This window comes from Branchiostoma floridae, chromosome 8 (assembly GCF_000003815.2).
Source record: "Branchiostoma floridae strain S238N-H82 chromosome 8, Bfl_VNyyK, whole genome shotgun sequence".
Classification (NCBI taxonomy): domain Eukaryota; kingdom Metazoa; phylum Chordata; class Leptocardii; order Amphioxiformes; family Branchiostomatidae; genus Branchiostoma; species Branchiostoma floridae.
In genome coordinates, this window is record NC_049986.1 from 15,497,493 (window position 1) to 15,511,773 (window position 14,281).

The window sequence follows — 14,281 nt, forward strand, 5'->3', positions numbered from 1 at the left end:
TGCGAAAAGGAGCGAAAAGGAATGGAGTATGAAGCAAACTTAAATAAAATCAATGAGAATATAAGGAATCGGTACTGCGGGCGTTAGAAGCCTATGAAACGTGTTTTATTTTACCGAGAATTTGACATTATCAAATTTTTACAGCGCTGTTTCAGGCTGTTGTTTTTGTGTGGCTAAATTATTCTTTGAAGATCTGCGAAATACAAAGAAACGGAACTGAGATAAGAAAGTAAGGACTAAAATTCAGTGGGTGGTAGATGAATATCGATTATTATACATTTTCAGGATGAGGCAAGATTGTAACGTTGTTGTATTTGGGTGGCTTTTATTCTCCCTAGAGGGGAGCGCCGCATGCAAATGACCCGCGAAATCCGGTCAGGAAAGATATGCTAATAAACTGCTGCCCCACGAGCATGACAGCTCCTTTCAACAGGGCCAACAACATGGTTTTCTGGAGACTGGAGACATATCTTCTTGCTCGTTCACAACGAAAGAAAAGCTGTAAAAGGAGAGACATATATACATTGTACCAAAGAGATTTCATCAAGTTGTACAATGAGTATTCATCATTTTGGCGGGAAGAAAGGTGCCAACGTGAGGAATTTGTGCAAAGGATATTGGGAAATACAATTTCTGTCAACAATTTTCCGTCATATTCAATACAAATAAATTTCTGCCTCTTGCGACCGACATCAGGCCCTCGCTGATGATAAAAAAATCCCAATGCCGGGTTTAGATGTCCTGGTTGCAAAACAAATTTAAGGCGTTGTATTGATATTAATGAAAGTGTGAAAAAAAAGGAAGGAAGAATAATTCCCAACATGCTGGGCTCGAACTTCCGATCGTCGACTTCCCTGGGTTCGAACATTCGACCTATATTTCTCTAAGGTCAAGTTCTTACAAATTGTGCAATACATATACTTGTAACTTTGCTTTCATTGCATTTTTTAAACAACTATATCCACATAGCATGGCTTTTTATGATAAAATATGCGCAATCGTTCTCAACATAATCCATTTCTTCTTGTGAAATTTTATAATATAAATGTAATATGGATATTCTAAGGAATGTTATAACCACATTAACACGTACATGAACATAGATATGCATAGATAGGTCTCATCAATATTCATTCCTCCATTGAACCATTGCTATAGGAATTTCGTGGAACAAGCCGCAAAATGCATTTGCCGATCACAGTTTACCTTTTCCTAATATTACCATCGATTTTATTTGAATTTGCTTCATACTTCGTTCCTTTTCGTTCCTTTTCGCACTTTCGTTCCTTTTCGTTCCTTTTCGTTCCTTTTCGTTCCTTTTCGTTCCTTTTCGTTCCTTTTCGCACTTTCGGTAAGCGCAGTAAATCGCAGCAAAATCGTAAGCAAAATCAGCCATCGCAACGCATCGGATGGTGTTCAAAATGTTTCCAGCGTCGTACGATTTTTCACTTGTGTCTCTTTTGAATAGCCGCCTGGCCGCTTTTGTGCTTCTTTAACCAACAAAATGTGAACTAAGCTGTTGAATACCTTCCTATAATATATTTAACTGTAAAAATAAATTAAAAGAGACCATGACAACAAGAACATTACAAGAAAAGTTCAAATCAAGCGTGAGTACTGGTATGATTATCTCGGCCTGCTTGCCGGCTCTACGACTCTTTCGAAGATCGTATCATGATATGCTATCAACAAAAATATGCCATCATACAAAAATCATATCATAAGCATTGTATCATATATATTTCCGACTCATAGAGCCTGCCTTTATGTTCGAGTTGTCCCCATGGTTATTACGATTATGGTAAACTGACCCAAGACCGACGAGAGCTTAGATTTGATCTGATTATAAACTCACGTGCATGAAGTGATCAAACAATTGTCTGCATCACCTGTGCGGGGCGCGCTGTTCTCTGGTTGCGACTGTGGCAGTTGCGACTGATATATTTTCCCTTTTCGTCAATATCCACAATATCAGGGAAACCTGAAACCATCACAACATGCTAACAATTCATAAATCTAAAACCTCATCAGTAGACAAAAATTGCCATAATGAAGTCTGCTATGGGGGCAAATAAAATCTTACGACGATAGCGAAATTTTGAACATGTTCAAAATCCATTTCAGCTCTATTTTTCGCCATACGACGCTCCCCGATTTACTATCTGATTCACTGCGATTGACGCAGGCACGCTCTTATGACCTCATCGTACGATGCACTACGCGCTTTGTGATCACGGCTTTATATACTTAAACCATTGCTTCCGATTCTCCCCCGACTTACGACGCACTGCGCTTATCCTGCGCATCGGAAGGAATCGCAAGGAATCGTACGCGCTTTGTGACCAGGGCTTTAGGTGGGCTTGGGCGGGTTATCCGCAAGCTTCACCAGTACCGTTGTGCTCACTGTGGTGACCTTGTTGTACCGCAGCTTAGAGGTATATTTTAGCTGTTTTAGGTCCAGAGAGCTGTGTCCGAGATGGTCACATGCCTGTGCTTCACCGTAAGCTACAAACAAATAAAGAAGAGATTGCGACTGATCATCCCATTGCTTTTAATGTTTTCTCAATACCTTGCACCCGCTGTTGTACTATGGCCTTGAACTGGCCAGGGTAAAGGGTTCAGTTTGGGTATGCATCCTGAAACTGATAAGCTCTCTGGTGACGATAACATTCAATTACGAGCTAACAGTGTGCACAGGATCAATGTACAACACACTGGAGTGACCAATGAAAGATCGACAAGAAAATAAGTTGTAATAGAAGATTGACAACAATTGAGAACATAGAGAACTCATCGGATGGCGGCTTGCTGTGCTAGAGAACACCTTATGTCGTGAATGAAGATTAGACATCAAGGTAAAAGAATGGCAGTTACTCATGACGGTACTGGATGATTCACAGTCATATCCAGTTGTTTGAGTACCTGCTATTTGGAGCACCTTATGTCAATACCCAGGCAGTTCACACCGCTGATAAACTATGGCGGTTTTGATTTTACCATGGATGGCAGAGGAATGAGGGGTTGTCAATGTTTTGATGTGCTTCACACTGTTCACGCCACAGCAGCTCATGAATCGACACCCTGACCTCGCTTGACCTCACGGCTGACTCGTGATCTTTGTTCGAGTTTTGTTTGGCAGCACATGTTTGCTCGTCAGCAAAAAAAAAGATAAACACAATTATGACGACTGTTCCATGTGAACATCTGTGGGTAGGCACAAAAAGTTGTGTTTCTGTTGGTTTATGTCACTCATACCTTACGTCATCGTTTGTATCGTCCCTGCTATTTCTGTGCCTTGCGCTGATCAGACTGTGCCTTGGGTTTCTCCTTTATTTGTGAACTGATAAAATACCTCATCACCCTGCGAGTTTAGCAAATGGTACGTCCCATTTAGGGTGAAAGTTAACCATTAGGTGATCCAATACAAAGTGCCCGAAAACTAGTCTAGCTGTGCGTTCCTTTTAACGACGAGACTTTGTCGATGTGGAAGACTGCACTCTTCTGCGCTTGGGCGGCATTGTGTCTGTCAGCTGACAGCACTGCCAGGTAGTGTGCCCTTGATGTCAATGCTCTCTTAGTCTACATTGAATCTTGTTATAATGATAGAACTAGGGGTGGGTACCGGTACGGCGTACCGGTACAAAACCGGTTTTATTGTTGGACCGGTCCGAAAAAACGGACCTGAAAAAATCGGTGGACCGGATGTTGGACCGATTAGAAAATGAACAGATTAAACCGGCACGACGGCGGCAGGTGTTTATGTGTTTTACGTATTTTGAGGCTTATTGGTCTAAGAAAATAACAAGAGCGAAGTACAGGAGAGTTGATAGACCACGTTTAACTGTAGAAACTTGGTAAAAATGACTAACTTAACAGAGTTGTTTACGTGAAGATAGGATACTCCACCAAACAGATACCTTTTGTCGCGAAATGGACAATTGCTTTGAGGCCTGCCCATTCACAAACAATTAGGTCCAGGAATCAGGACCTGATCCTCTGGACCTGGACCGTATCTGTACCTGGATATTCTGTACCGGTACCCACCCCTAGATAGAACGGTTCATTCCCAGATTGTACTTGAATGGTATTCTATAAGAAGACAACATGTCAACAGTTATGTCTTGAATCATTTCATGTCGACGACAGTGTTGAGGCTAACCGTCCACTGTCCTGTCATGGAGAGTGCCCTGAGTACGAGCTGCTCTGCTCGAGCCCAGAGTACGCTGTGCGGCGGTACAAGAGTGGCCTCTGGGTATCGACCAGTGTACGGAGCCCGAGTATCACCAAGGCCAATCTGATCGGGGGGCAGCGGCTATACAGGTACCTGAAGGGGGATAATCATGAAAGTAAGTAAGTGGAGCTGATAGTAATATTTTCAGAGTATTCACTGTATTTTCATTACAACACATCATTCATGATTTATTCCTAGACGAAGGTTTTATAAATACGAGTGGCATGCAGATCACTTTTCACAACGCTCAAGTCTTCATGATACTATAGTAGGTTTTAGAATCTCCGCCTAAAGCTTCCGAAGATGTGAGCTGGAAAAGCCTCCATGTCCTGTTATTCATGTCGTCTTTGATTATTATAACATTCTACCGAGCTCTTGGTGGTAGTATATCATTTATACCAAATTTCACAGAAGTCAGGTTGTTGGATACGCGAAATGAATGTAATGTCTACCTTTCCGCAATTAGTCGGATAATTGTCGTGCTTGATCCACAGAGATCAGAATGGCGCCCATCACGCCATTGGTTCTGCAGGTGCGCATGTCGCCAGGTGACACGACACGAGAGGTGACTGTCTCCATGATGATACCTAAAGACGTGGCGAGTAACCCCCCAAAACCGACAGATCCAAAAGTAAGACGACTGTCTTTGAGTTTCCCACACAGGCACACGTTTCTTTTGTTCGTTTGATTTAATTCAATACGTGAATGCGTGCTTCTCTCTCTCTCTCTCTCTCTCTCTCTCTCTCTCTCTCTCTGTGTATGTGTGTGTGCGCGCGCGCGCGTGTGTGTGTGTGTGTGTGCGTGAGTGAATGTGCGTGTGTGTGTGCGTGTGTGTTTGTGTGTGTGTGCGCGCGCGTGTGAATTTGTGTGTGTGTGTTTGTGTGTGAGAGAGAGATAGAAAGAGTGTGTGTTTGTGTGTTTGTGCGTGTGTATTTGTGTGTGTGTGTCTTTGTGTGTGTGTGTTAGTGAACAAGTGTAATTTTCAATAATCGTATTCTTATCCTACTTGTCAGGTGGTGATAGATCTCGTTCCCGAGACTATAGTGTACGTGAAGTCGTTCCCACGGCAGAGTGCCGGATTTGTACCAGAACGAGAAGCCGGGAAGTTTCTCCAGACGCTAGCGGATAGGGAAGAACTCATCGAGCACGAGAGCTACTTCCATATTGCCCAGTACGACAGGTAAACATAAGAACCAGATGTGTCTAGACTTGATGTTGCCAAATTCTGCATAAAGAACTGAGCAGGGACCGATGCTAGTGTTACGCCGAAGGGCGGTTATACTGGCTATACAGATACATATGTTTAAACACTCTAGCCTATAACTGACACAAAAAAGACAGAAAGGGTATGGTGTTGGTTAAAAGACAATGAGACATGGTTGCTCCTGAATTGGAATGACAAAATTGTTCGGACGGGGGGAAGTAGGTTCCGTATCAAACAAAAGTTTCCTCTTTATTGATGCCTCTAACCACTCTTTCTTTTCAAAATAGGGTTTCTGTTTAGACATAAATTTCCTTGTTCATTTTAGCGTATCTTGTTCTTGCAGTCTCTCCTCTGGCCGGGAATCACAAAACGAGATTTGGATATTTGCCATCAACGAGGTGACGTACCGGATGCTGCAGGTGACTAACGGCCTGGGCAGCGGGAGGGGGATCCCGCGATGTCTGCGGCGGGACAACATGCCGCTGAGATGGTCTAAGATGAACCCAGCTAATGTCCCGGTTCTCACACGGGACAGATGCCCCTTGTCTTTCTGTCAGGGTAGGACAGTACCACATATACATGTATACATTTGCAGTGATTTTAACTCGTCTTGAAAGGTTATTGAAAAGAACGGTCATGCTACGCCTTGGGAACAATATGTTTTAACATCTATTGAAATTCAATTGCCAACGAAAGAGAGTCAGAGACGGTTGACTTCACCCCCTTAACATACTACTTTCGATTCTTTCAGTCCCAAAGGCAAACTTAGCAGCACGTACTGCATCACACACACATACACACAAACACACATGTAAAGACACACACAAACAAACACACACACACATACACACCACATAAAGGCACACAAAAAGTACAGACCAAAAGCAATGTTAAACTTCAGTCCCTTGCGCGTTTTGAACATAATTTCCTTTAAATCTGAAGGATCCCACTGCCCTAAGTACGAGATATTGGAAAGGGTAGGAGACACCATAGAGAAGCGACACTACACCGACCTGCAGGCCATCGGCTACGTGGCAACAAGCTGCCAATACGACACGGCCGTGGACCAGTCCTACATGCCTCTGTGGCAGCGGATGAACGACACAGGTATGGTTAGACTTTCGGTTATACCCGAATTCACCAAATGTGTTGTCTTTTCAGCAGCGCGATTTTGTGTTTGTATTTATAGTTTTGTTTCTAGTTGGATGACTCGGGTCGCCGTTAGTTATTCGTTTCTAGAATGTATCATTATATATAGTATTCGGTTACGTTTCGACTTACAAAAGAAATGATTATTTATAGATTCTAGACTACTGCAACAGCACCTATTACGTTTTCTTTCATATCTTGTGCTCTGTAGATACTAACGGCGTTTAATATATAGATGCAATCCTGTAATACCTTCTTCCGTAATGTCCAGGTTGATTAAGGATGTCTCATTGACCTAAACAAACAAAAATAGTTTGGAAAGTTGAGTTTTGCCTGTTTTTACTTCATCATTTCGTGGTAGACCATTCTTCGTAGACTAACAGTAGTGCGCATTTTGTACACGAAAGGTATATCTCCAGCGGACGTTCAGGCGTTTGTAACAACTATCGTGCAAAGTCGTAAAGATCTGGATGGCAAGAAAGGCTGTGAGAAGTTCTTCGTCCTCTATTACGCTATGTCCGGGACTGCCAAGGTGTCATCGGTAATGCGTGTACTGAATTGTGGTTCTTGTTGTTGCTGCCGTTGTGGTGGTTTTACATATTAACTTTTTGTGCATATTTACATATACACTTTTGCTTTGTCGTGTGTAGATTTGGTTATCGTTGAACAACACCCACGCAACTATAATTCGACCTCAAAGATTTTTCCAATTCGTTAATACGTTTACAATTGTTTCGTTGTAGGTTGTGACTGCGTCAGACAACGGCCGGCCGATGTTTAAAATACCTAAGACGATACAGACTCTCCATGGGCCAAAGGACGTAACGTAGGTTTCTGATGTCTATTTTTCATCTGGCAATAAAAAGATTTGTAACGCTGTACGTTCGATTATTGCATTGCAAATGTTGTGTTGTGCCGTTCTGTGTTGCAAGATGCTTTGATTCTTTTGCAGAAAGAATAAGTTTCGAGTTAATATGCTCGTTATTCACGAAACAATCTTAAGCCGTTTTCTTATTACAGAACCTTCTACACAAAGTGCTTTGGAGGAAACGTATTCTACGATCCGCACAGTATCTCGGATAATGGCAAACTCCTATTGGATACCATGAAAAACGCGGGAAAATGTGTCTTGGGAGACCACATCAGCATAGCTGAGTACGATCCACAGTCAAGGTTATTTGATCGTTATAACGAGGTATATTTTCTTATGTCTATTTCGGTCTTCATAAATGCTACTTGTGTACATTGCCCATTGCATGGTGTTGTTTGAACCCAGGCTGAAAGTTTGAACTCGGTTCAAAGCGGTCGGAGTGTTTCCGCAAATCTGAAACAAGTTGGGGGAGCGCGAATGCTGACTACTGAGCAGTTTGGGGAAATTTTGATGGCTTAAAAACAACTTTCTTATCCGTTCATGATTCACAGATAATGGTTGATAGCGATGAGACGTGCGGAGATCACGTCGATCGTCCTGTCTTCTCCTACGACATCCCCCTGAGTAGCAGCTATCTGGACCTGATGGAGGTACCTGACGTCACGGAGCTCTGTAACACCACCGACTGCGCGCGCTTCTCTGTCAAGATGATGTTTGGGGATAACCTGAGACTAGTGTCTCAAGACCCAGGTAACATTTGTTCGTCCGTGTGTCGTCTGTTAACACGCTAACAAGAGACTGCCTATTTGGATTGTCTTGATATTTGGTATGAGGATGTTTTTGATGGGAACTCAAAATGATTCAATTTTGGGCATCTATTCGTTTACTGTCGTGGTTGTTAGTCTAGACTACGATATCTTGTCTGTTCATAATCTCGAAGACATTGTCTACTCTGCTTTACACAGAGCTTTGCCCCGTTTCCTTTGGCTCAGTATATGATCTGTTGCTTACCAATGATATCTGTCTTTTCGACTGAATCTTTGTCTTTTCGACTGAATTTCACTGTGTTTGATAGGAGATACACACTTTTTTTTACTTTGAGCAGAAATATCATTTGTGCGTTATTGCATTGTTGAACTGTGTTGCACGGTTTTATATCAATTCTGTTTGTTCTGTGTCTGAGACTGAGCTTATGCCTGTTATGCTGTTGTTACCATATACATATAACGTTACATATACACATTATGCATTCATATTTTTGCCTTACAGCTAAGTTCGTGTGCACAGAGAGCACACCTCCGTCTTGCACGTATTACGAGGCGTATCACAAGGCACTGCATCCCATCCTGTCCTACATCAACGGGAAAAACAAGGATGGGATACGGATGAACATGACGAAGCCTTTGTTTGGACACGTAGGTCCCTTTGTAGTGATGAATCTGAATTAAATGATTGATATTTTCTATAAAGCTCAACAGTCAAAATTTCCGTTGGCATGGATATGTTTTATTTTTGAATCCATTTCTCATGATATCCAAGCTGATATAGGGACCAGTTTTGTGTTTTACGTGCGTTTTGAGGCTTTCCGTGTGTCTCCATAGTGATTCACGTTCTTCTCTCTTCACTTCCTCCAATAGAGGAGAAAAACAATACGCACGAAAAGCCTAACAAAACACAGTGGATTAAACCATTTGGCCACAATTCTTCCGAGCAGCCTTCGTAACCCCTGCTTCACCTTATTGAGTCAGATGAAGCTTGCCTAAGCTTGATGTTTCTGACATCGGGAGGAGATATGTTGCTATGGAGAGCCTTAGTTCACAGAAGTGGTCTATGACTATGTGGCCTAGCTTGCACTGAGCAAACTCGTTACAAATTACACTGAGTCTGGCTGTACATCTCTCCCCTGTTCCACACAGGTGGTTCCCAGCGACAAACCGTGCGGAAAGTCGTTCGTCTTGTGTATGTACCTGTCGGAGAAATACTTCAACAGCCCGCCACAGCCACTCACAGACAGCGTAGGTTTCAGTTCCGATGTAATTCCATGAACGCTGAATGTAAGACAAATGTCAGAGAACAAACAAAAAATATCAAACCTTGCATCTACATGTCTTTAATCTCTATGTAATCTGCCTACACAGGCCTTCTATTCGTTTGCGCCATGTTGGATTACAATGTAACGTTTCGTCTGTTAAACACACCAACATGCTGCAGTTATTATCACATTACCCGCCAACATGGTCGCCTGGGGATTCATATTATGATTAGGACGTCATCGAAGTGACAGAAAAAATTGTACTGTGTGCATCTTGAAAGTTTCAATCGAGAAATTAACTGCATCTGTTATATTTCATCGTTTATATAGATCAAAGAAGGCTGCTATAAGAATTGCGATAATTTTTCACCGGTATCGACTTTGTCTTTCCTTGGAATGATTTTTGAAACCATCTCCTCTTCGTCTAGGTCAGGATCTCCTATGATGAGAACGAGTTTGTGGCGTATGAGAAGTCCTTTGTTGGGAACTTCGAAAGCGCGCTGATTGACGTCAGAGTGAGAGAGCGTATTGATGAGATGCTGGTCCAGCTGGACGGACTGGAACCTTTTGGGGTCAAGTACAACCCAAAGGTAGCCCAGCTGGCGTTCCCCGTAGGCTTTCTCTTTGATTTTGCCTTTAGTTTAATGATATTTGATTCACAGTGGTGCTAAAATTCAGTGTTTTCAAAAGCGAGGAAGCATTTTAATCTTGAGGGAGATCGCTGAGAGCCCAGAATTGGAGTTGTGTGATGATTGATCAATATTGCTAAAAAATTAACAGATTACACAAACGTTGAAAAATTGTTCTTTATCTATTACATTCGTTTAGCAATCTGTCAATGATTTAGTTCAGTGGAAGTTGCGCAGCGGTTCACTGTCTAATGGAAAGAGGGTGCAAGTAGCTTTGATATGATTGTAAAGTTACATCGAAGTATGATGATAAGTAAATGTTCAATACTGCCGGCTTATTCCAGCAGTGATGTCGATAAATACGCCTGGCAACAAAGTTGGTTGTGATGATATACTATCATCTATTTGTTTACTTATTTATTCATGAATCTCTAATAACTTTTCAGCTTGTCTGGCTCGCTGCCTATTCGGATCCCGGGAAGGAAGAGACTGTGATGAAAATGTTTGTTCGTGACGACCAGGTACCTGATGCTTTTTACGATCATAACTATCTAAACATCCTTATCTCAACAGCTACAATGAAAATTCGAGTTTTGTTATGAGATTTTTAAACTAATTTTCATTGTATACAAACAGATTTTAAAGACATACCCTAAAGATATGTGGTCCATAACGCTTAATGTGTAAAGTAATTAGCCGCAAATATGGATGACTGAATGCCTTCTTTCGTATCTTTTCAGCAGCTAATGTTAGATTTCATGACTAGTTGACCTTGAGTAGCTTTCGTTCCTGTTAAACACAATAAACTACGATTTGATGCTCTAAATGAGTAAAGACATTGTCTTACATGTTGTTCAATGAATATTGAATTGAATTTCATGATATGGAAAATGGATATTATTCTGAAGACATTGTTGATTTAAGACGACAGTACGTAAAGCGTGCGCTTAGCTGTTGGACTGAAACTCCGTATTGTTTTCCCTAAGAATATTAAGAACAAGACCCAGAGGCAAGTCACGCCTTCATCCAATGATTCATCAGCTGAGGGACATCTTCCGACGCCAACTTCCTGTCACAGTCAGGAGTGCCTACCCGTCCGTGTTGTGAAGGACTACGGAAAATTCTTGGAGGTTTATTTTCCAAAAGGTAGACTTTGTCCGATGCCTGTTTCTTTTTACGCCATGAGACCTTTACGATATTTGGATTTGTTTGCTCAGATCAAGAACGTCATATAGAGACTTTGTTCAGATGTGCGATTTTTTTTCAACTCCATATTGTTGTGGTGTTGAGATACACGTTGTACATATACAGAAGTAGCCAGTTGAATGCACAACGTATTAACGCACACTTCTGTTACTAAGAAGCCCCAAATTCCAAACCAATGCGGTACTTCGCATTATTGCAGAAGAAAGTATCAAAAGTTGCCAGAGGAGTGAAGCTGGCCTATGAGTTCGTTTGGCTACCGGAGGCTGATGACTCACTTTGTCCAGCTTTGATACTATCTTTTGCCACTGGTAAATCTGCCTAGAGATTAGCAAATGGGGTGTGCAACGACATCTACTGTAGCCCCTCCTCTATGATGTAGTTTGATGTACTGTGTATTTCTGTCTTGTTCAACCACCTTGGTGTACCTGTGACGTCGCAGTTAAGGGGGTGTACACCCAGCAGAATGTCTGTGAGTCGGGAACCTCCGGCAGACTGCTGCTGCAGCCTATACACAGGTACTTCCAGGGGTACAACAAGGACCGGGACGAGATCGGAGAGTTTTCGTATCCAGTCTCTCTCAGGGTGGGTCATGGGCTCATATATTCTTAAACATACGTATCTCAGTCTTTTCTTTTACTGTTACATTGAGTCCTATATTTTTGTTTGGTGCCGTACCAGTGGGGGTGGGGGGTCAAGTAGCACCAACAACAATACCAATGGGCTGGTCAGCCTCTTGTAGCGTAGTGGTTAGCGCTGCAGTGTAACAGTGGGGTTCAAGCGGGATATTGTTTCTTTCTTTTTCTACTCCCTTGCTGTTTCAGAGCAATACATCTTGATCAACGAAACAAATAATGCTTGATTGAGGATCAATAAAAAAATTACAAACACAAACACAAAATGGCCTGGCATTGAAGATTATGTTATACATGGTTTTGTTGTCATAATATCGCAAAAACACGGTGGAACGGTGACCTTGTGGTTAAGGTTGACTCAGAACCTGGAGGTACTGAGTTCGACCCTGACAGGACCCTGATGCCCATGGGAAAGGTACTTTACACGATTTATTCATTCTAGTACCGATGATGAGTACCGATCAGGTGAAAATGCGTGCCTGGCTTCGGTTAGGGACGTCCCTCGGGTGGGACGCAAAGCCAGACGTCCCGTGTTTGATTAGAACACGATAAAGAACCCACCACACTTACCGAAAAGAGTAGAGGGTCCTTCACGGTATGAGTGGATCGGATAAACCTATCCGTACATGTATACACTGACTGTACTGTTCAGCACAGCCCTGTTGGCGTACGGGGATACTGGGAGGAGATTCAGTGGGTAGACAATACAAGAAAAACATCAGTATGGAAAAGAGGATACACATTAGCATCGTCAGTAAAACTCTTCTCTATGCATGTCAGCAGTATAGACTGTTTTTCGAGCACGGGGAGGAGGTGGAGAACGGTTGTAACGCCGTGTACGAGATGAACGTGGCGCTGCCGGCCCGGTACGCTGACAGGGACATCCCCGAGCCGATCGCGGAGAAGGTATCGTTTTCTTCACATTCCTTAATTAACTTGACTTGACTTACTGTAGTATGTAGGGTGCCTCTCCTTCTCCGTCACCATCATGGCTGCCTAGAACGGTTTCTGACCTGCATCGCCTTTCCCAGGCTGCCAGGCTCTAACCCTGTATCTTAATATTAAGTGCGGTCATCATTCAACTCTTGTGTAGAGGTATAGGCAGCGACATAAAAGGGGCCAAACATTTGACGTACAGGGAGACACAATGTTTTCCCCTCACTACATAGCATGACTATTTAAGCAGGCATCCCCTGACTTTGGATCAACTACGCGGTCCCTCAGAAAGGGTGGCTGGGGCATTAGAGTAACCAATGACACTGCAAAAGGTTCATGTAGCTCCTCTTGAAGTTCAAAGCACTAACACAGATGTTTATCTCTAGATGAAGACGTTTGAGCGCAATGGAACCTACATGTACGTGGTTCCCGTGTCAGGGATCTACAGTCTGGAAACCATCAAGGACAAAACCTATCACCTACTGGTGGACCTCACGCAGGAGAATCTGGCCATCGAGAGGGTGAGACAGATACAATTTGTTATAATAAAAATCTTTATTGACACAACAAAAGTACATTGACTTTCGTAAGGTCTGTTACATATACTGCATATAGATAAACAAGTGTATACAAATTACATTGCAACCTGAAGACTTGCTTGCAAGGCTAGTTGTTCCACGTTTAAGTACAAAACATATGTTGATATATACAGATGAATGAGCTCCTTATTTTGTTCTTGTGCCTTTCACCTACAGTACTATAGTGTAATATTCACCTACGATCCACCCTTCACCGACATAGAGGACAGAATGACGTACATCGGGTTAGTAAAGGATCCACAGAATGAAGGTAAGCGGCATTTATAATGGACAATATCAATGATTATTTCATTCCAAGCATGTCTGTATTTAGGTCATGTAGCTTCACCTGTAGCTCTCAATCTAAGCTGACTTTGTGTGGTTCCATTTGCAGACGGCAGCGATAGCCAAGAGGTTGCAACAAGTAAGGAGAAAGAACAAGTAACACAACAGGAAGACGAATGAGACGATTGAACCAAAAAATAGATAGAGAATCAGATACATATATGTCCGCGAAGACAGCTACATGTACTGTATGCAACTTGTTCAGTTGCAGTATGGCCACTTTATATACTTGCGAAGAAAATTTGCTCAGCGCTTTATTAAATACCAGGATGTCCCCCATCGTACTGCCGTGTCCATGCATATCTTGTTGTTATCACAGTTAGAGTTTGTATAGGAGAAAGATGACTGAAGATAGCTGTATGTTTCTTTAGAGCAGAGTATCAAACAGTAGCTATTTTGCAGAAGGTATTCAGGACACTTACACTTACCTTTACGCATCACTTTACAAGAATTCTTTCATCATCATCA

At 42.3% G+C, this 14,281-nt stretch overlaps 1 protein-coding gene across 1 annotated transcript; it reads left to right on the forward strand.

Annotated features, from left to right (window-relative positions):
* The first annotated feature begins 4,036 nt into the window (after nt 1-4,036).
* Nucleotides 4,037-14,115, forward strand: LOC118421817. Its single transcript, XM_035829318.1, has 19 exons — nt 4,037-4,346; nt 4,726-4,862; nt 5,245-5,411; nt 5,779-5,993; nt 6,378-6,542; nt 6,992-7,125; nt 7,328-7,410; nt 7,605-7,779; nt 8,007-8,205; nt 8,725-8,870; nt 9,372-9,470; nt 9,916-10,098; nt 10,563-10,637; nt 11,103-11,262; nt 11,762-11,904; nt 12,738-12,860; nt 13,277-13,411; nt 13,646-13,739; nt 13,863-14,115. The coding sequence occupies exons 1-19, from the start codon at nt 4,082-4,084 to the stop codon at nt 13,931-13,933; spliced, it is 2,769 nt and encodes a 922-aa protein (XP_035685211.1). The 5' UTR covers nt 4,037-4,081; the 3' UTR covers nt 13,934-14,115.
* The last annotated feature ends 166 nt before the right edge of the window (nt 14,116-14,281 follow it).